Consider the following 19,915-nt stretch of genomic DNA (forward strand, 5'->3'; position numbering starts at 1 on the left):
CACCCCTGGCCTCACATTCAAACTACGTTTTACTTACAGACTACCAAAAACAGTAGTTACATTATGCGCTGCCTTCTTTGTCTGCCTAGAAATGTGGACATTTCAGCCTACAAGAACTCAACTTCGAACTTGAGAAAATATGTGGCGGTAAGTTGTATGTTAGTTTTGGCTGTGGATAGATAACTATTTGACTGAGTGGTCATTTATTGTCTTGGACAATCCGTTTGTGAAATATACGTGCATTTGTGATGCCTGGGTACCTTCCAAAATAGCTGTGCGTAATACCACAGGCGTTGTTTACGGCGGTGTCGCCCTTTTTAGTACAGTCTGGCTTGATTAACAATTCATTTATTCAGTAGGTGAGAATATAAGCTTTCTAACGATGTATAACATGTCTAATTTTGCTTTTGGAATAGCGTTGTTTAGGTCAGCATAACCAAAATTTTTCTTATCATCGCATTCACTTATGCATTCACTCTGTGGTAGCAGTAAAAGACGCAGCACGGAACGTGGTCAACGATTATTCATAATTTCTTGGGAAATACTATTATTATTGAGGACTTCTGGGCATAGCTAAGCCGTATGTTTGCTGATAGACCTAGGTGACATTTTTTTCTGGAGCAAAACAGAAGCGGATTGAACTGTATTGTTGATTTACGGTCTCTGTCTCCATCTACTGAACACAGATAAGATTTCATCATTGCTATGTAAGTAGGCTATTATTGCTCAAAATACTTCAGTAATATACGTTATTTTTGAAATTGAGTGTGTTTAAATAGGTTACTGGTATTAATGTGGATATTTCACACTGTAATGTAAGCATTAGTTAGTAGTGTAATAGTTTTTGTGAAGCATGCAACAGTCATGACGTGAGCGCTGGAACATTGCATAGCATACATAACGTTTGTTTACGCTAAACCGGAAATTCTGCACATATTTCACGCAAAGCATCACGGGACTTTGGAATATCGTGGAGAAGTGCATCATAAGGTACAATAATGGTGCTACAAAGCATTATGTTTCCCACATATAAAGTTTCTGTTTGAATTTGAGCAGGCTCCTCTTTGTTGTGATGATGAGTCTATTTTAATGGATAAATCCCTGTAGCCTCATTGATATTTTTTCTGTCAACGGAGGGTTCACCCCAACAAACTGACGGGGTATACAGACTTAATAGAGTCCAACAGAAAGCGAAAATCCTCCTCTTCTGACGAACCTCCTGTGTATTGTTTTATTTAAAGGGATATAATTTAGGCCATATTTGAATTTGCACATGGCTATTTTATATTTTGTTTATTTCTATTGGACCAGCATTTACAATTTTATATTTTGGACATTTGGATTTTTACGTTCATTTACATTGCTCTGCTTATTACATTAAATCAGATTATATGAAGTAACTCAGTACTTGAGTAGTCTTTTCACGAGATACTTTCTTACTCTTACTCAAGTAATTATTTGGATGACTACTTTTACTTCTACTTGAGTCATTATTATTTTAAAGTAACAATACTTTTACTTGAGTACAGTTTTTGGCTACTCTACCCACCTCTGCTCATTGGTATGAATGTGTGAGTGAATGGTGTGTGTTCCCTGCCAGGGTGTATTCCTGCCTCTCACCCAATGCACACTGGGATAGGCGCCAGCACCCCCCGCGACCCTGCTCAGGATAAGCGGGTATAGATAATGGATGAACAAATGGGCACACAATTTCGTTGTTCTTGGCATGTAGGTGGTGCCATTATAGAATTTTGGAAAAAATGCTTATAACTACAAAGCAAAATTGCTAATTAACTTAAGTCAGTACATGTTGGGTCTTAGTTACAGGTCCTATAGAATCTAAAATTGACAAGTGAAAATTATGGCCACCATCAGCCAATGAAATTTCAGTTGTCAATAGACACACTTACCGGCTATCAATCAGCATGAAATTTGCTATGCATAAACTGCCTGGTATTCAGTGCTAGTATATACACTTTAATACACACTATAAGACTTAGTTAGCCAGCAATTTATAGCTAGCTATGCTAGCTACCCCTGCATACTATATTGTCTTTTACAGCTGTTATTACAGCTAAATTGGGTGACTAATGTTATCTTTTTGATCTTTGGACCAGTGTTCTGTGCCGATTGTGGCAAGACAGTGCTGACTTTGAGCCAAAATTGGCACAGACCCAGCCCAGAGTCTCTTGCTGTTTGGGTTGTAGCCTACCTAAAATATGAAAGTGAACAAAACCTCTCTTTCATCCATTGTTCTCTAACTATCTAATGTATTTAAGTTGCTTCATTCACAATTACTTTTTATATCCACAAAAATCTATACAGAGCTTACTGCAACATGGAAGTAGGCTATGTGTACTTCAAAGGCATGCTTGACTAACTTTATTCAGCCAACCTAGCACAAACAACAGGTTAGCCAAGACGTTCCTCATTTAATATTTCTCTCTGTACCAGCTAACATCTAGCTTGTGTTTGCTGAAGCATACAACTCTGCTTACAACTTCGCTACACATCATTACAAAAGAGGCTGGTACTCGCAACTTTAAATTAGGAACGGCTTGGCTGACTTGTTGCTGGTGCTAGTTGGCTAACTTGTTGCTGGCTGAATAATCCTCAAAAGATAATGATAGTCACCCCATTTAGCTAACAACTATTTAGCTAACATCAAAAGCAATACAGTGTGCAACATTGGCTTGTGGAGCTAGCTAGCAACTGATGGCTAAATAAGTGTTATAGTTAGTGTGTATTAAAGTGTATGTGTGTTTTGTACATGGTAGCATAGCTTGCACAGCTAGCTTATGCAATATGTTCCACATTTCACAGTTTCCAGCATTGTTGCCAATTGGCATATTTCACAGTCCTGAAGTGTTCAATGGATTTTGTCTAGATATTAAAATTAGAACATAAGTGAAACTGGAAGAGGTGATACACTGATACACATTTGTGTACTTCTGTTCTGTGACCATTGTAGGCCCACTCTGGCCCCTGCAGCTGATGATGTCCCAACACACTAACAGCTTCATATACTTTCTTTCCACCAATTGCCTGGTATTATGAAAATAGCACCTGAAATCACCTCACTGATTGGCTGTTATGAATGCCTAGCAACCACATAGCAACCACCTAGTAACACCCTAGCTACCATCTAGCAATACTCTTGCAACGCCCTGAGAAACTGCACTACTGCTATCATAGCACAGCTGGAAATTCATACACTTTAGACTTAACAAGCAAACTCACATTCTTCAGTAAATGTCATCTCTATAATTTTTTTGTTCTGGACATTTTTGTAGACCTATCTCCTAGGGATGGTGCCAAATATAAATACCATAATCTGCAACACTCGGATAATGCAAATGCTTGTAATGTTTGAAACTTGATTTGACTGCTGTACAAACACAGATACACAAATAGTGGAATCTCCCTCCACCACAATATCTCCTACAATTTTTAGACTACTTAAACGTATTACATATTAAATCAGCTAAGTTCAGCTTCTTATTCTTTAGTGTGCTTTTTTGAGATATTCCGCTTTTTAACCCCCAAAAAATACCATGTTGATCCTTGCAATGTCCTAATGCATTCTAGCAACTTCAAGTACTTTAATTCCACCAATTGCCTTATATTATGCAAACAGATTTTCTAGTTACTCATTATTTCAGGCTGAATCATTTAATAGTAAATTGCTTATCGACAAAGGTCAAATCTGTCCCCTGTAATTCATATCCTAGCAGATATTAATTGTTTTTCAGTGAAAAATAATTGTGATCAGACAGTTGATACAGGGTGCAGACTGAAATGTAGAGAAATCAGCCTTCCTTTTCTTATGAAAGCTGATTCGATAACTGAAATATCTTGTTTTGCAACTAAAAATATAGTATTGTATGTGAAGAACATTTTCTTTTGAGTAAGTGGGCAATGCTGATTTAAAATGAGCAACCTGCTCCACATTGGTAAAAAAAAAAAAAAAAGCATTCTAAGAAGAAATAAGAAATAAAACAAGAAGAAATAAAACAAGCTATAGTGGGAGGGGCACATAAATAAAATAGGGCCATCCGTGAATATCACACATTTAAGTAAAAAGGTCAGTGCTTAAATGCAGTAGTTGAATGATGAGACCTCCTTATTATTGCTTTATGTGATTGTAAATCCATAATAATGTCCATTTCACAAGAATGATATTTCATCTGCAATGTTTCATTTCTTCTGCACTTTCTCTCTTATGCATTCACTAATATTCATTCATTAATATTCCGTTTAGAAAAAGGAATCAAGATTGGTACGTATTAAGAATTTTGTTGTCATGTAGTTTATTATTCATTCACATTGCTGTGACATTATTCCACTAGTTAACAATCACATAATAATATAATATTACCTGCCCAACTGACATTCACAACTCACAGTACCATGGAATCAAGCAATATTTAATTGAACAGACCATTTAGTGCTTTGTAAATGCAATTCCCTCTCATTTTCAAAGTAACAGAGGTTCCATTTTAAGAATTTATTCTTGCTTTAAACAACCTTAGAGGGTTGTTAAAATAAAGACTCACACAGATTTCACGGCATTTATTCCAGTGGTTTCCAGAGCATGGGGCTTTAGGTGTAGGCTGAATGCAAACTCAGGAACATGTCAGGCAAGTATTTATCTGATGCCTGTCAAGCCTACATTTGTACCATTAGGCAAAAACCAAATAACAATACAATTCTTAAATTCCTATAACAAGCTCATGCATTTGTACTTTGTTTTCATTTTTATTTATGTCAATAATAATATGTAAACAGGATTATGTATGCATCTAGTTGCAATTTGTAATCATGTAGCATTGTATATTTTTGAAAAATGAAATGGAACTCTCAGTTTTTGGGCACTGAGCAACCCTGTGCAAATTGACATAACAAACAGTGTGACCAGATTTTGATGCTCTGCATGACAAATTAATATCTGAGAACACATATTCCTTTCCAAAATTGCACACGACAACCCTCTTTAAAAAGAAAAGAGCACTGCATTTGCATAAATGCAAGTCATCTTTCTGTTAATAAATTTCTCACAAATAAATTTTCTGTTGTAAAATAAAACACAGTAAACAAAATAATTCAATTCTGACTAAAAATGTGTGCCACTGTTGTACGAGGGTAACTTTTTGATGCATGTCTGTGGTCAATATTTGATGCACATTTGCATTATAATGTATGTTTCCACTGCAGCTGTCCCCTCCTCCCCTTATGGCATCACACTGTTGTCTTGTGACGGTGCCTCCATGACTCTGGGTTGGAAACATCCAAAGTACTCTGGTGGCTCCAAAGTAAATGCCTACTACATTGACCAGCGTGAGGCGACCAGCTTGCACTGGAGTGAGGTCAATGTGCCACCCATTAAGGAACGAATTTTTCAAGTATGTTGATTGCTGCCATCAGCAAACCAGTTTTATTTATACTGTATGTCTATATATTGGAAATAGTCAAGGAAGCATCCTTGAATCTAGGGTTTTGTTATTGACATATTATTTCTAGTAATTCACACCATTAAACTAATAGATCCTTTATATACTTAGCCTTCCATACTGTTGGGGACCTTTTTTTATTTGGCTATGTACTCCACAATTATAGATTTGCAATGAAACAATTCACATGTGGCTGAAGTGTACAGCTATTATTTAAGGGCATTTACAGCACTTACAGAAATGACAGCACTTTTCATACAGTCCCCCCATGTCAGGACATTGTAACATTTGGTACAAATGGCATCACAGTGTTTCTGATTAATCAGGTGTGTTCAATTGCTTCCTTAGTGCAGGTATAAGAGAGGTTTCAGAATCTAGTTTTTATTCGAGCCTTTTGATTGCCTTTGGAGTCTGTTATTGGCCTTTGTCAACACGAGGACCAGAGTTGTGCCAGTGAAAGTCATGTACTGGCCTGACAGAGCATCACCAGAGAAGATTCTCAGCACTGGGTGATGTTTATGGATCACAGATTTCATTGCATGCAAAGGATATGCGAAAAAGTACTAAACATGACTGCTTTCTGTTACATAATATTAGTGTGCCCCAAAATGATTTTGCCCTGAAATTGAGGGGGGGGGCGGGACCCAAATTGTATTTTATTTTTAAAAGTGCTGTCATTTCTACATGGGAAAACCAAAATGTATAACATTTTGACATCAATTATTTTGTACACATATTTTGGGAATTCTGTTTTCACAAACATATAGCATAAGAGCTTTATTAGTATGCAACTTGCATTTTTTACACTTAAATTCTATGAATATACTGCTGCAAATGATATTTGAAGCATGCCTAATACAATCAATTTTATTTCTCATGTACAGTTTTTAAGTTATTGTTAATCCATATTAATCTAATCTCGATTTCTTCCATTCTTACACTTTTTCTTCCACTGCAGGTTGAAAATTTGAAGGAGGGTTTATTTTATGAGTTTAACATCCAAGCTGGGAATCTGGCTGGTGTGGGACTGCCCTCAGAGCCCAGCGCTCCCTTTCATTGTGTGGCCTGGGACATGTCAGAACCAGGTACTTTAAAACTCAGCCTAGCGCTCCCTTTCATTATGTGGTCTGTGACATGTAAGAACCAGGTACTCTAAAACCCAGCCTAGCGCCCCGTTTCATTATGTGGTCTGGGATATGTAAGAACCAGGTACTCTAAAACCTAGCCCAGTGCCCCCTTTCATTGTGTGGCCTGGCAGGGGCCTCATGCATAGAACAGTCGTATGCACAGATTTGATTATAAATTATGCGTATGCCGAAATTCATACCAATGTTGAGATTTACAAACCTTGAAAAATCCATGAAGATGTGTGTACCATGCGCTCCAGAACATGCCTACAGACTATTCCTTGTGACGATTCCATTGTATTGCAAGCATGAGACACGTTTTCCAATCTCAATCTGACAATAGCCTTGATATTCAAAGAGCATGAAGTGTGTACAAACGGGACAGTGTAAACGGATCAGTTTGGTTGTTTAAAAGTGACAACAGTATACATGTATGAATAATAGAGACAAAATTCCAACAAAAATGCCATTAATACCTACATGCCATTGATGTGGGTTGTATTAACATCCATACTCACAGTACAATAACAAAAAGTCAGCTCCTGAAACGTAGGTTAACATTCACATTAATAATTGAGCTGAGACATTAAAATATTGTGTTAATCCAACGGAAGAGACGTAGTGTGAATAATTACACTGCACAGCAAAGTAGGCCTAAGAAACACATTTGAAATCAATGGAACGTGATAGCTCTAGCAACTAGAAAAATAATATGCAAATTGCTTTGCAGCAATATTTAATATTAACTCATTATAGACATGACTATAAAACTCTATGAGTTTGCCAGCACTGTTGGAAGACCTTGTGAATGGACCAATTCACCATAAGCACATTTTTAAGGACCAGGCAGATTTCGTTGCACATGAGGATGAATGTTTTCACTTTGTCATTATAGGGTATTGTGTGTAGATTGATGAGAATGAAGAAGAATTTAATCAATTTTGCGTAACAAAATTTGGAAAAAGTGAAGGGTTCTGAATACTTTCCGCTGTAGGCACTGTAGATGTATGATGCCACCATATAAGGATAATTGTGTAAGAATCCCTTCAGACACACCAAACAGCAGAAGTATCTGAGTGGTGTAGCCTTACCCAGTGCTACCAGAATGAGATTAATTTAATGTTATCTTGGTTATCTGACTCCAAAATAAGATTTGAACTTTACCTCTGTGCTACCAGTTATACATAGAAAGAGACTGCAAATGATGTGCACGCACAATTTTTGGTTCTGGTTGTACTATAAAATTCTATGTTTGAGGCCCTAGGGACTTTAAAACCCAGCCCAGTGCTTCCTTTCATTGTGTGGTCTCGGACATTTAAGAACGAAGGTACTCTAAAACCCAGCCCAGTGCCCCTTTTCATTGTGTGGTCTGGGGCATGTAAACGCCAGGTACTTTAAAACCCAGGCTTGTGACTCACTGGGAAATGGACTATATGCACGAGCAAGCTGGGTAAATCCTGATATTATCCTCCTGACCCTTTGTACAGTTCCATGGAAGGGCATGGAAATAAATAGTAACATTAGAATTATTAACAAATAAAATATGAATTAATGTCCTGATCAGTGTCACATTTGCATTCCAAAAGAAACTGGAGGTGTTGTAGGCCTGTGTGGCCAGTGAGATGTCTGTTTGTCAATGCCTGCCCTACAATGTCTAAATATTTTACTGATGAAAAAATGATCTGTCTATAGATCTGTCTCTTTCCCATGGATAGTGATTGTATGTTACATATTTCACTATATGTTTGGTTTTGATCATCAGGTCCACCCCATGATCTGTCCTTCTTGGAGGTCAGGAACAACTCTTTGCTCATTCAGTGGAAAGCTCCAGTGTACTCAGGTGAAAGTGCAGTAACTGGTTACTTTGTGGATGTATCGAAGAAGGCTCATAGTGAGTGGACCACAGTGAATGAAGCTGCTGTCAAGCACCATTACCTGAAGGTAAACACCCCTAAAATAGAACGTAATGCAACCTATTGCATTATTTAACTATTATAATTTTGTTAAATTAAGCTTATGATCGTATTTCTAGTTACATTTTGATATGAAAATGTCAGTTGCCCCTTCCAATGAAAAATACAAGATATTCCCAACATTTCTAATATTTCAACATGACTGTACTCCATCTGACTTTCAGGTGTCTGGTCTGGAGAAAGGTGAAACCTATGTTTTCCGTGTGCGTGCAGTCAATGCACAAGGAGTTGGAAAGGCCTCTGATGACTCTGAACCAGTCTGTCTCAAGGCACTGCCAGGTATCCCAGCTCCCGTACAGTAGCTACAACAAGGCATACTGCTCTCACCAGTTACTATGCAATAAAGACAACCATAAAAGTGGGTTCATACTCTTGGGCCGAATCCAGCTTGTGCCAGCACATAGCCAGTGCTGGGCTGCCAGACTGTGGCCAGAAGGTGTAGCGCACAACTGGCTTTGCATCGTGTAAGGGACATATAGGAGGTAATCAGTCAGCAGTGTTCAGTGCTCGAGCGGTACCTGTTGGCCATCCGGGGCACCTGGAGCTTGTTCTCTGTATATGTGTATGATTGGGTCTCCTCTGCCCCCACTCTGTGTGCATGTGGCTTGTGGCTTGTGGCTTGTGGCTGTGGTCTGAGAAGAAGCAGCTGGCTCGCACTATCAATAGGTATTGTGTGTATTTCAGTATTTGAAATATTGAAAACTGAAGTCCCTGAAATAAAACTGCATGCTTTCTTTTTCAATAAATCCTTTATGTCCAAATACATTAATATATACCTCAAATTAAGGGAAAATGTTTCCAGGAAAAAAAACCTTTTACTTCTGAATATGATGCAAATTCTTGAGCTCCAATGGAGGCTTCCCCCCTGGCTCCATGCAGTTAAAAATTCCTGCTTAACAGCTTGGGTGACAATTAGAATGTGGATTACTATGAATTGATTCTTTTAAAGCGCATACCTGCTCTGTATGTTTCAGTTGGTGGTCCATATTGTCTGTGTCAGTATAAATGAACATATTGGGGGAGGTGGGGGGGCTGTTATTGACTAGGTGATATCTTGAATATATACAGAATAAAGAAACAACAGAACCAGCTATCCGTAATATTTATTGTGTGGACGGGTGGTGGTAGGGGCTGGGGAACAAATTCAAACTCACTCCTACACCCCTGTGAAAAGGTGTGGTGTTATATTAACTTATTAGACATGATATCCTGCTCTTTAACATTTTCCTCTTAAATTTCGTATTTGTAAGCTGTGATTTTGCTGTTCTTACTTGTAAGGTACCAAGGAGATTCACTGTGGAGTGGACGAAGAGACAGGAGATATTTTCATGTCATTTGAAGCCTGTGAAATGAGTGAGATTTCACAGTTTATCTGGTCAAAGTCCTATAAAGAAATCACTGAGTCCCCTCGAGTCAAAATTGAAACAAAAGGCAAATGGTAAGTAATCATTATATCCTTATATCTTTGTAGTTTAACATTTACCAAAAAACAGAATGAAAAAAAATTGCATTTTTCATGGGTGGTTTTTAAAATCTTATAAATATATGTCATATTTCTTTTCAAGCTCTAAGCTTACTTTCACCAGTCCTGACAAAGATGATCTGGGGACGTTCTCTGTTGCTGTAACTGACACTGATGGTGTCTCAGCCAGCCATGTCTTAAATGAGGAAGGTGAGTTGTGATTGCATGCACGTAGTGGGTCTTGCCCTATCTTTGACCTTTTCAGTGAATCAAATGATACTTTTTTTTTCTCACTGCCATTCAAAGATTTTTTGTTTTATTTTAATAATGATATAAATGTCCTTTTTTACATCATTTTATTTGCATTGAGAATTAAGTGATGTTCCTGTTCTTAAAGAAAAATGAGGAACCCAAAAAATTCTGTTTCCATTCAGTTTTGCATTGCTACAAATATTTCAGGTTCTGTGTTCTTGTCACAAGGCTTTGTCTTAATTAAAACGTTCAATAAAATACAATGTTTTAATTTGTGTTACAGGAAAATCCTGGTCTTTTATAATAAATGTATAACTTTTGTATGTGCCATATTTGTGGAAAACAAAAACAGAGAACAATATTATTTTTTCTTTCACAGACCTGGCAAAAATGCTTGAACTCAGCTATGCAATCAGACATCCAAGTAAGTACTTATTTTCTTACGTATTGCATTTCCGGCAATTAAGGTTCCACATGAATTGACAGAGTATGTGTGCATAAATTAATGTATTTGAAGGAAAGGTGTTGTTATAAGTAGGGCCACCAGTTTGTCTCCCCTTCTTTTCTTACATAGTACTTCAGTCCTCCACCAGCTTAAAGTTACAATTTTGTCAAGCCACTTATATTTGTGAGGACACTTCAGCGACTTATTCGAAGCCAAGTGACCTGAATTAACTGTGTAATCACTGTGTGATTTAACACTAGAAAGGCCAGAGCTGACGCCATCAGGCCTTTTGAATTTAAAATGCTAACTGGATTTTGTGTTTGCAGTCAGTGTATGGCTTGACTTAAAATAATGCAGCAAGTGAAAAGGAAGGGCCCCAGACCTTAGGAATTAATTTGAAAAACAAGCTTAAAGACAGTGAAGTTGCAGGAACATCATTCAGTTTATGATCAAATAATTCGAGCTCATAGGGAAATTGTTACTGACTTATCAATAATAGCATTATTAAGGCAAATATTGCATTTTTAGTGTTGTTTGTTGGCTATGCATTAAAATCACTGATTGATATCTTTGCTGCAACAATGATTGCACCACTTTCCTACAATTCACTGGTAAACTGAACCATATCAGTTCCTGATAATAATACAGATAGAGCTATGCTCTTTTCCACCTGGAGGTGTCCTATGGAATAGTACACTGGCATTTAAATGCTTTATTTTTTTAAAGATTTCTTTCTGGGGGAGCATGCCCCCGCATACCCCTAGCATTTAGGTGTCCCCCCGGTTCAAAATCACCCCTGTGCCCCTGCCTGGGGTATAACCATTGAGATATGCTTTGTGCGCTGCTCTGCGGCAACCGGCAGCAGGTGTGCCTGTGTGTCTGTCTTCAATCCTGCCTTTAAGCTCATTTTTATGCTGTTTGATGAGTGTTCTTGTGTCAACTAGTAGTGTCTCGTTTTTAAAGGTCCTTTTTACGACATTGTGTAGGACAGATCCTTGTGTCTTCTCACTACTAGAAGTTTTTTGTTAATTTTAATTTGGGTCACTGCTTTGCCAAAACAAATCAAATACAGTACTCGTGTGAGTATTGACTGGGACTACCATGAAATCATTACACGTTGGAATATATGAACAACACAGATGGCTCCCTATCACGTCAACTGACTGATCAGGAGCAGTTTCATGACCATCGGATCCCCAAAATCTATTATAAACCACTTATAGGGCTACTAGGAATCACGAAAGGAAGGAGGTATCCATCAGAGACTCAGCAGCAAAAAAAAAATCCCTTACCTTTTATCATCATGGGGAATCTACAGTCCCTAAGGAACAAGGTTGACAATCTATAAGCCAATGTCAGTCATCATGAGCCAATGTCAGTCCATGAGTACAATCTTAAGCTTGTTTTTTATTGGGTGAAAACAGGGAGGAACCACAAACCCCAGTCTCCTCTACTTGTTCAGCACGTCACCCATTTCTCTTTCAAGATGAAACTGTGAGCACTGATTGATTGACTGATTCATTAATTTAATAGGAAATTACAAGGAAATTATTTATGCATCATACAGTCAGCAGATGAGAACACATATCATATACAGTAACACTTCAATGCAAATCTTTAGTTTGATGGTGCTTGGGCATATGTACATACGTGTATGTATGTATGAACGATAGTTTTATATTTTGTGTCGGTCTCGGTAATTTAAAGCTAGCTAATAACAGGTTGAGTTTCTTCACTCAACCACACTAAATAAAATGTTTCACTAAGTCTATGAAACCTAAAATCAACCTGGTTTTGTAACTTTCTTGATAAAATAGCTTTTCTGTTTTTGCATTTAATGCTGCCAATTTAAGAGCACTTAAATCTGAGAGTTTTCCTTGTCATTAAATATATTTGCTTTGAAAGCAATCATTTGCCTTTTATGATTTTAAATATACATAGACTACTGGTGGTGCTCGCTGCGGTGCTGTGTGCCTGCAGCGAACTATTATTGCACAATAGAGCTGCCATTTTCACTACAAACCCCTTTCCTTCATCTCTCCTTATAGCCCTTATCCACAACTTTCTTTGGTGTTCGTACTCAGGGACTGAAACGCTGCAAGTGTTTTTTGCTTTTGAACTCAGCTATTTTCTATGAGAACTAAACAGAACTTATGTTACCAGAAGAAAGCTACCCCTACATCCGGTTTACATACCCGGAAATGTGAAATAGGCAGGCAACATTCTAAAATGTTGTTTGTCAACCACCAGAAAACACCAGAAGAAGAACACCGGTAACATGAAGACCTTTGAAAAAAAACTGTCCATGTGTATTCGCCAATATGCGCATTTGTAGGCTATGGTTGCATTCTAATCCAGTTTTGGCTTCACCCTCATACACTTCACTTGCAAACTTCACTTAGGAGGATGTGACGCACATACCAATAAAACAGGATACACTTGCATTTCGCGGGTCATTTCATTTGAGACACACTTCTCCCCACCTACACTATGAAGTTTCCCTTGGGAGATAACCCTACTGCTGCATAAAGCTTTAATCCTTCGTGTACTGGGGGATGTAATACACCTTTAATAGGATGATTAGCCTATATTCTCTCAACCTGATTTTTGATTAGGCTATCAATCAAACAATTAACAGAATAGTAATATCAATAAATAAAAAACAAAAAAAGGGTTTGTGTGTTAGCATTTTTCTTTGTTTAATTTTATTGTGTAGGATTTCAATATGTGTGGAGATAGTCATGCGCTGGAAAAGGGGGGCATAAAGCATTACCTTTAAATCAAAGAGTTGGCTACTTTCAGTTTCTGTTTATTTTGCTTGATTAACAATCAAACTATTAATTCATTATATAACTAAGATCAATAGACTTAAATAGCCTATAATGATTCATAAATAAAAATGACACTACAACGTGATATTGTTTAAAAGGGATGATAATAATCTGAATAATTATCAAAAAATCCCAATGCTTTGCCTGAATTGTTTCTTGTGTTACAGCATTTTCTTCTCTTTGCATTAAAGAATGTATACAATTTTAAGAAGGCTCATAAATTAATTATAAGTTCATTATGTGACAAGAAAACAATAGAAAAACAAAAAAAGACTCTCGGCCTCTCTCGTCTCATCTGAACAAGAGGTTCCAAGTAGTTGGCCATTTTATCTGGCTAGCAAACTGCTGTTGTAGTAGTACTATCTGTAGTGTAGCAAAATAGTCACTGGGTTGCAGAATTGTTCATTGCTTTTTATGTTTTATTCAAGGGCAACTGATTACAAAATGTAGCTAAGACTAGCTGGACTAGCTATGTTATTAAGGAGTTGCCACTAAAGCGTATAGTTGATGAATCTATTTTTCCAATGGATCCTGTTGAGAGTATAACCTGCCATACATCTATTGAACCCAATTTTTTTTTTCCTTTCAGTTGTTCCTTTGAAGACAGGGCTGGCCTACGAGATCCTGGAGAGAGGTCGAGTGCGTTTCTGGGTTCAGGCTCAGAAGCTGTCCTCTGCTGTCTCCTACAGATTTATTGTCAATGACAAAGAGGTCACCAGTAGTGAGGTACAGTCAACATTTCTCTGTGTCTGTTCCAGTTGAATCATTTGCTGTATGTATATTTTGACTGTATCACATAGCCGTGTTACATGAATCTGGTTAGACTGTTTAATAAGACAGTCAACTTGGTGTATGTAAACTTTTGACCCACTCGAATTCTGCTATAGTGAATTAAAGCTGACATAAATCGGTCTGTAATCGATTGTTTTAAAATTATCTCTAATGTGATCAAGGTAGATGTTCTAATTGACTTGCCAAAAGAAATATATGGTAACATGAAATGTGCAGACTTATGAAAAACTGAGTTTGTATATCTTTAGCCTAGGTGCATGTAAATGTTTGGCCTCAACTGTATATATGCACCCAAATAATTATGTTTGCCCCTGTTGGAAGCGTGTGACCTGTGTCAATTTTTGGCTACTCATCTGAGAGACTATAATAACTGCTGATTTTGTACTATGTCGCTTTTATATGATTGATGACGACATTTAAAAGTGGCTAATCCGGTGAAGTTGAACAAGTTGAAATTGTGGCAGGTATTAAATGTTGATTCAGTGTAAATTTCTCAACCTCAACCAAAAACATTACATTACATTACAGGCATTTCGCAGATGCTCTTATCCAGAGCGACTTACACAACTTACACAACTTTTCACATAACATTTACATTGCATTTATACAACTTATATACTGAAGCAATGCAGGTTAAGTACCTTGCTCAAGGGTACAACAACCAGCTCCTTACCCATTATACTACACTTCGCCCTAAATTATGAATATAACTTAATCTAAATTAGTATTGTAAATGGTACACGACTTGTTTCATTTAAGCCATTTTCCAAGTCTCTGTGATGCTCACATCTGGAGTTGTAAAGCCGAAAATATAACACCCCCTAAATGAGCGAGGATTGGCTAGATCTGGCATCTGGGAAAGGTGTTAAAGCACGTAACGGTTTTGAAATTCACAGTTGCGATATTAACGGGTGTAATTTATGTTGTAGAACCAAACGTGAAATTCTCAAAATCGTATGTTAACCACAGACCTTATTTTCTACAGACATCAAAATTCCTATGGGAAGTATGCATTGGAAATGCAAGAGAACCCATGGCACAAAATGCTAACTCACTTTCTGGTTTTAGGATTACAAACTGTACAAACTGTGATGTCCATGGTGCAAGCAAGGTTACATAAAAATATGTTTTTTGCCCCAATAATAAAATAAAAATAAAAGAATGAAGTATTCTGATGTTTCACATGATAATCATAATTTTTTCAGGTATGTACATGTTGGGTCTTATATGACCTCTGGCCAATTCCATTATAATGGTTTAGGTAAATTGAAATTAATAGTTTAAGGATTTGGTCTTCAATCCATGAAAAGGTCACATGTGAACCTTACAAACCATAGTAGCTATGTGTTCTTTAAATCTTGAATTTAACTTCATGTTGTAGCCATGAGTGTCCAATGGGTAATAATAAAATATGGAGGATGGATTAAATCTATCAATATATTTTACATATGAGGAAAAGACATTTACATGGTTTGCTGTACACAGGGCCTTTGACTGAACATCCCCAATTTTGAATCCATCTTGCTCTTTTGTATGTGTGTCCATTTTCAGAGCCACAAGATCAGTCACAATGTCTCCACTGGCATTATTGAGATGGTGGTGGATCGTTTCACAAAAGAGAATGAGGGAACTTACACTGTTCAGATCCATGATGGAAAAGCCAAGAACCAGTCCTCCCTGGTCCTTGTCGGAGATGGTCAGTGAAAATGTGTTGGAGATTTATTATGCAGCATCTTGGGATGCTAAGTTCAAGTGATTTTGACTTTCAATTCTCTTTGCAGCATTCAAGGCAGCACTAAAGGAAGCTGAATTCCAAAGGAAAGAGTACATAAGGAAACAAGGTATTTCATCACTGTTGCACAAAATTTGGGCATTACCTGACTATAAGAGACTGCAATATGAATAATATGAAGTTTGTTCACAAGGTTAAAGTATCGATTATGGAAAACCATAAATTCATCATTATTGCACATCACTTTTGGATATTAATTTAAGCTAAAACACAGGAAATTATTTTTAGTGGACAGTTAAATTTAGCTCATTACAAAAACTTTTTTCTTCATTTTAGGTCCTCACTTCCAAGAATATATTTCTTTCTATGTGGAAGAAGACTGTACTGTGATGTTGGTCTGTAAGGTACAGTAATGTGAACTGATTTGGCTATGCACCAAAATGCAGGTTTCTTGATTAATCACAGGTGATGACTGACAATTATTGTGCTATTATTGTTTATACCTGAACAATGAGGAAGAATGGAGTTTCTTCCTTCCAGAAATTCATGCAACTATGCTTGCAAGTTTGCCGTCTGCAACAGTGTAAAAGTTTTTTTATGATTTTACTTTCATATAGGTAAAGTCCTGTGTCACATGGTGATTACAACATCATCTTCAAATGGAACATTTGAATTTGTACTTTTTAGGGACCTGAAACTTATGGTAATATAACTAATGAACCATGTGTTCATTAGCAGTGGATCTATATGCAAAAACCACAGTAAACACACTGGTATATGGGGAAACTTAGGATGCTGAGTCTTTAATTAATGAATGTGTGCTCTGTTTCTGTGTCACAGGTTGCCAATGTGAAGAAAGAGACTACGTTCCACTGGTATAAGGATGATGAAGAAATTGTTCTTGAAGTGGAACCGAAACCAATGTCTGGAACCTGCAGTCTTCCTATCCCCCTGGTAACTCGTCCAAAACAGTTAGTTAGAACATGGAGACCATATTGACAACTTGTGCATTTTTAATATATAGTTATCAGTAGTGGCTTGTGAGTCTTATCACAAGGGAGGCAAGCACCATATAGAAACCTAGTTATAACTTAGTTATTTGAAACTGAGCAGAAATCATCAGAAACCCTCTTAAAACATGAAATTAAGTGGTAATAATGGGTATACAAATGAATAAACAAGGTTTATTTTTTTTCTTGCTGCCCTTCCAAACATGAGCAAGCATTGCCTCCTCTGACCAGCCACTGGCAGTTATATATAATTGTTATGTTTCTACACTCTATGTTAATATGCTTTTTTCTTTGTTTTAATGTAGTTCTCCAGGAAAGACCAGGGTATTTACAAAGCTACACTTGGTGATGACAGAGGAAAAGATGTATCTATTTTTGACATTTCAGGCCAAGGTATTGCCACAGTGTAGTGCTCAAACACACTGATGCTGGATGTTCATTTGTAGATAATACGTGAATTACACCAAACAAATTAATTGACTTCTGTTTGTTACAGTGTTTGAAGATATCATCAATGCCATTGCCCATATTGCGGGTATGTATTCCATTCCAAGTTCATTAAGGTGTACAGAAAATGTATCACTTTGCATCCATGTTTGGATCTCATTTTAACATTAGCCTTTTTCCCAAATGAAAGTCCATTTCACACAATATTGTCACCGTATCAATTTTTCTAATTAGGCTACGCAAATCATAGCCGAATCTGCCCAAAAAGGGCAGAAGTCCTACTTGCAAGAAATTGCAGTATAAAATAATCTTAAAATTCAAATCACATCAACTCTCATGTATGACTGCTGATTGCATTATTAAATGCAATTATAGGTATGAGTGATTGTACTAATTTTGTTTTACTGGTTGTTTACTGATATTTTATTCAAAACGTAATTAGAATTTAACCAATGCCATTATATAGCATTATGTTCGCTAATTTGTAAACAATATGTGGCAATACTTTCTGTGACTTGACCTTCATAAAAGTTTAACTCCTTAATAAGCACTACATATTACCTTCATAATTAGGGCCACCAGTTTGTTTCCCCTTGTTTTCTTGCAAGGTACTTCAATCCTCTGCCAGCTAGAGGTAAAGATAGCCTCTTTTCAAGCCAGTTCTCAAACAATTATCCCATTTTCAACACCTCACTTATCAAAGTTGATAAAGTATTTGTCACTAATTAAGCACAGATGATGATTTATGGTGATGTTTACAAGCTTGTTAAATTCAGTTCCAGTACTTATTATTGGACAGGTTGCAGTATATAGGGTCATGTTTTGTTTGGAGCTGTGGGAAAGCGTTAGAAATGAGAGCAGTTATATAGCATTTAACATGCACAAAAAGGTTTGTGTTTGTATTAGTAATAAGTTTGCAACTGAGGTAAATTAAAATTAAAGAGGAAATAAATGAAAATAAAAATGGTGAATGTCATGTATAAAGTTTTATTGAAAACGTTGTGATTATATTTTATCATGGCCAGTTTTTTCAACAGTCTGTTTTATCACTGATTCACAATACTTTGGGAAAATTTGTCTGTAGGAAGACACACATTATTCTGCATCAAATGAGTTTGTTATCATGGCCAAGTATTGTTTTGCTTTTGAGTAAGGTTTGGAAATATTTCTTTAAAGGGTGTGAAACCCTAATTTCTAGCCAGTCCCCACCTACCTACAGTAAGTAGTTGAAAAATGCAGTAATGGGTGTGGAGCAGCGGTGGAGAGGAGGGAGGAGAAGGGAGGGGCAAGGGGATGGGGGTGAGTTGGGGGCGAGTGTTCACTTTCCTTCCTCTAACTCTCCCGATATGAGGCTAACTAATTGTTTTCTCAAAAAACATCTCAATTAGCAATTCAATTGTAAGATTAGTCACATGAATGTGCCATTGGAGTGCCTTTACAAGTTTAAATCCCTGCAGGTCATATGGGGAAAGCAAAGCGGTGGTCCTATTCATAAGCACTACATAGGCATTCATAAATGCTTATGTTAATAAACACGTGTATGTGTCTGGGTATATCACGATAGTCTTACTTTCTGCATCAATGGTGATATTACACACCTTATGAATTGTTGTGATTATACCCATAAGCATTTAAAATGAATGCTGATGAAGCTTTTTTGAAAGAGCCATTGAAAGAAAGTGTTTCCCAGTAGATTTGTGTAAATGTATTTTGTGTGTTTGCCTTGGGTCTTTAAAATGTGCTCTGTCACTGGTACAAACAATTTTCCATATTATGAGAGCTATTATAGTGTAGCACCAGACCTGACTAAATATTGCATTTTATTTTCCAAACACTATTTTTACTATTATTTCCTGTTATTTTCAAGAAATAAAACAGCATGCCATTGGCTTTATTTTTCACTTTTTGTCCTGGAATTGTGGGTACGATGTCTGGTGTCGGCCAGAACATCTTCGATGTTATGCATTAGTAGCCATACTTTAAATGACTCCTTTTGATCCTTGGTACATATTTTGTGCTCCCCTAATTGCACTACTTATTTCTGCCATTATGACAGAATATATCACATTCTTATGGAAGGTCATGCTTTCTTTTTCTAGGATCCTCTGCATCTGAACTTAAGCTTCAGTGCACACCAGAGGGTATCCGACTGCAGTGCTACATGAAGTACTACACAGAAGAAATGAGAACTCATTGGTTCCACAAGTATGCAAATGTTTCATTTTTATGAAGACTAGTGCTTATGTGAACTCCTGTTCAAATGAAAACCCAGCAGTACATTATACTAAACTTTGTATAACACAAATGTATTATTTATAACAGTTATTATATTATGTCACTTTGGCCTGAACAATAGTATATGGGAAAAAATAATATTAATAATAAAGAATTTAT

At 36.9% G+C, this 19,915-nt stretch overlaps 1 protein-coding gene across 5 annotated transcripts in view; it reads left to right on the top strand.

Moving 5' to 3' along the window:
• The window catches only part of myom2a (myomesin 2a), a 61,110-nt gene that overhangs the window by 32,725 nt on the left and 8,470 nt on the right, over nt 1-19,915 (top strand). For 3 of the 5 annotated variants that reach the window (XM_064324442.1, XM_064324444.1, XM_064324447.1), the window contains 16 exons: nt 4,262-4,279; nt 5,215-5,402; nt 6,409-6,535; nt 8,340-8,518; nt 8,715-8,829; nt 9,829-9,988; nt 10,116-10,222; nt 10,644-10,688; nt 14,130-14,266; nt 15,884-16,028; nt 16,114-16,173; nt 16,401-16,468; nt 16,905-17,018; nt 17,380-17,467; nt 17,571-17,609; nt 19,621-19,726. In XM_064324442.1, coding sequence (XP_064180512.1) covers nt 4,262-4,279; nt 5,215-5,402; nt 6,409-6,535; nt 8,340-8,518; nt 8,715-8,829; nt 9,829-9,988; nt 10,116-10,222; nt 10,644-10,688; nt 14,130-14,266; nt 15,884-16,028; nt 16,114-16,173; nt 16,401-16,468; nt 16,905-17,018; nt 17,380-17,467; nt 17,571-17,609; nt 19,621-19,726 — 1,696 coding nt within the window. The remainder of the gene's footprint in view (nt 1-4,261; nt 4,280-5,214; nt 5,403-6,408; nt 6,536-8,339; nt 8,519-8,714; nt 8,830-9,828; nt 9,989-10,115; nt 10,223-10,643; nt 10,689-14,129; nt 14,267-15,883; nt 16,029-16,113; nt 16,174-16,400; nt 16,469-16,904; nt 17,019-17,379; nt 17,468-17,570; nt 17,610-19,620; nt 19,727-19,915) is intronic. The other 2 variants (XM_064324445.1, XM_064324446.1) reach the window with 1 other exon arrangement.

The sequence above is a fragment of the Anguilla rostrata genome, chromosome 2 (genome assembly GCF_018555375.3).
Source record: "Anguilla rostrata isolate EN2019 chromosome 2, ASM1855537v3, whole genome shotgun sequence".
NCBI classification, from domain to species: domain Eukaryota; kingdom Metazoa; phylum Chordata; class Actinopteri; order Anguilliformes; family Anguillidae; genus Anguilla; species Anguilla rostrata.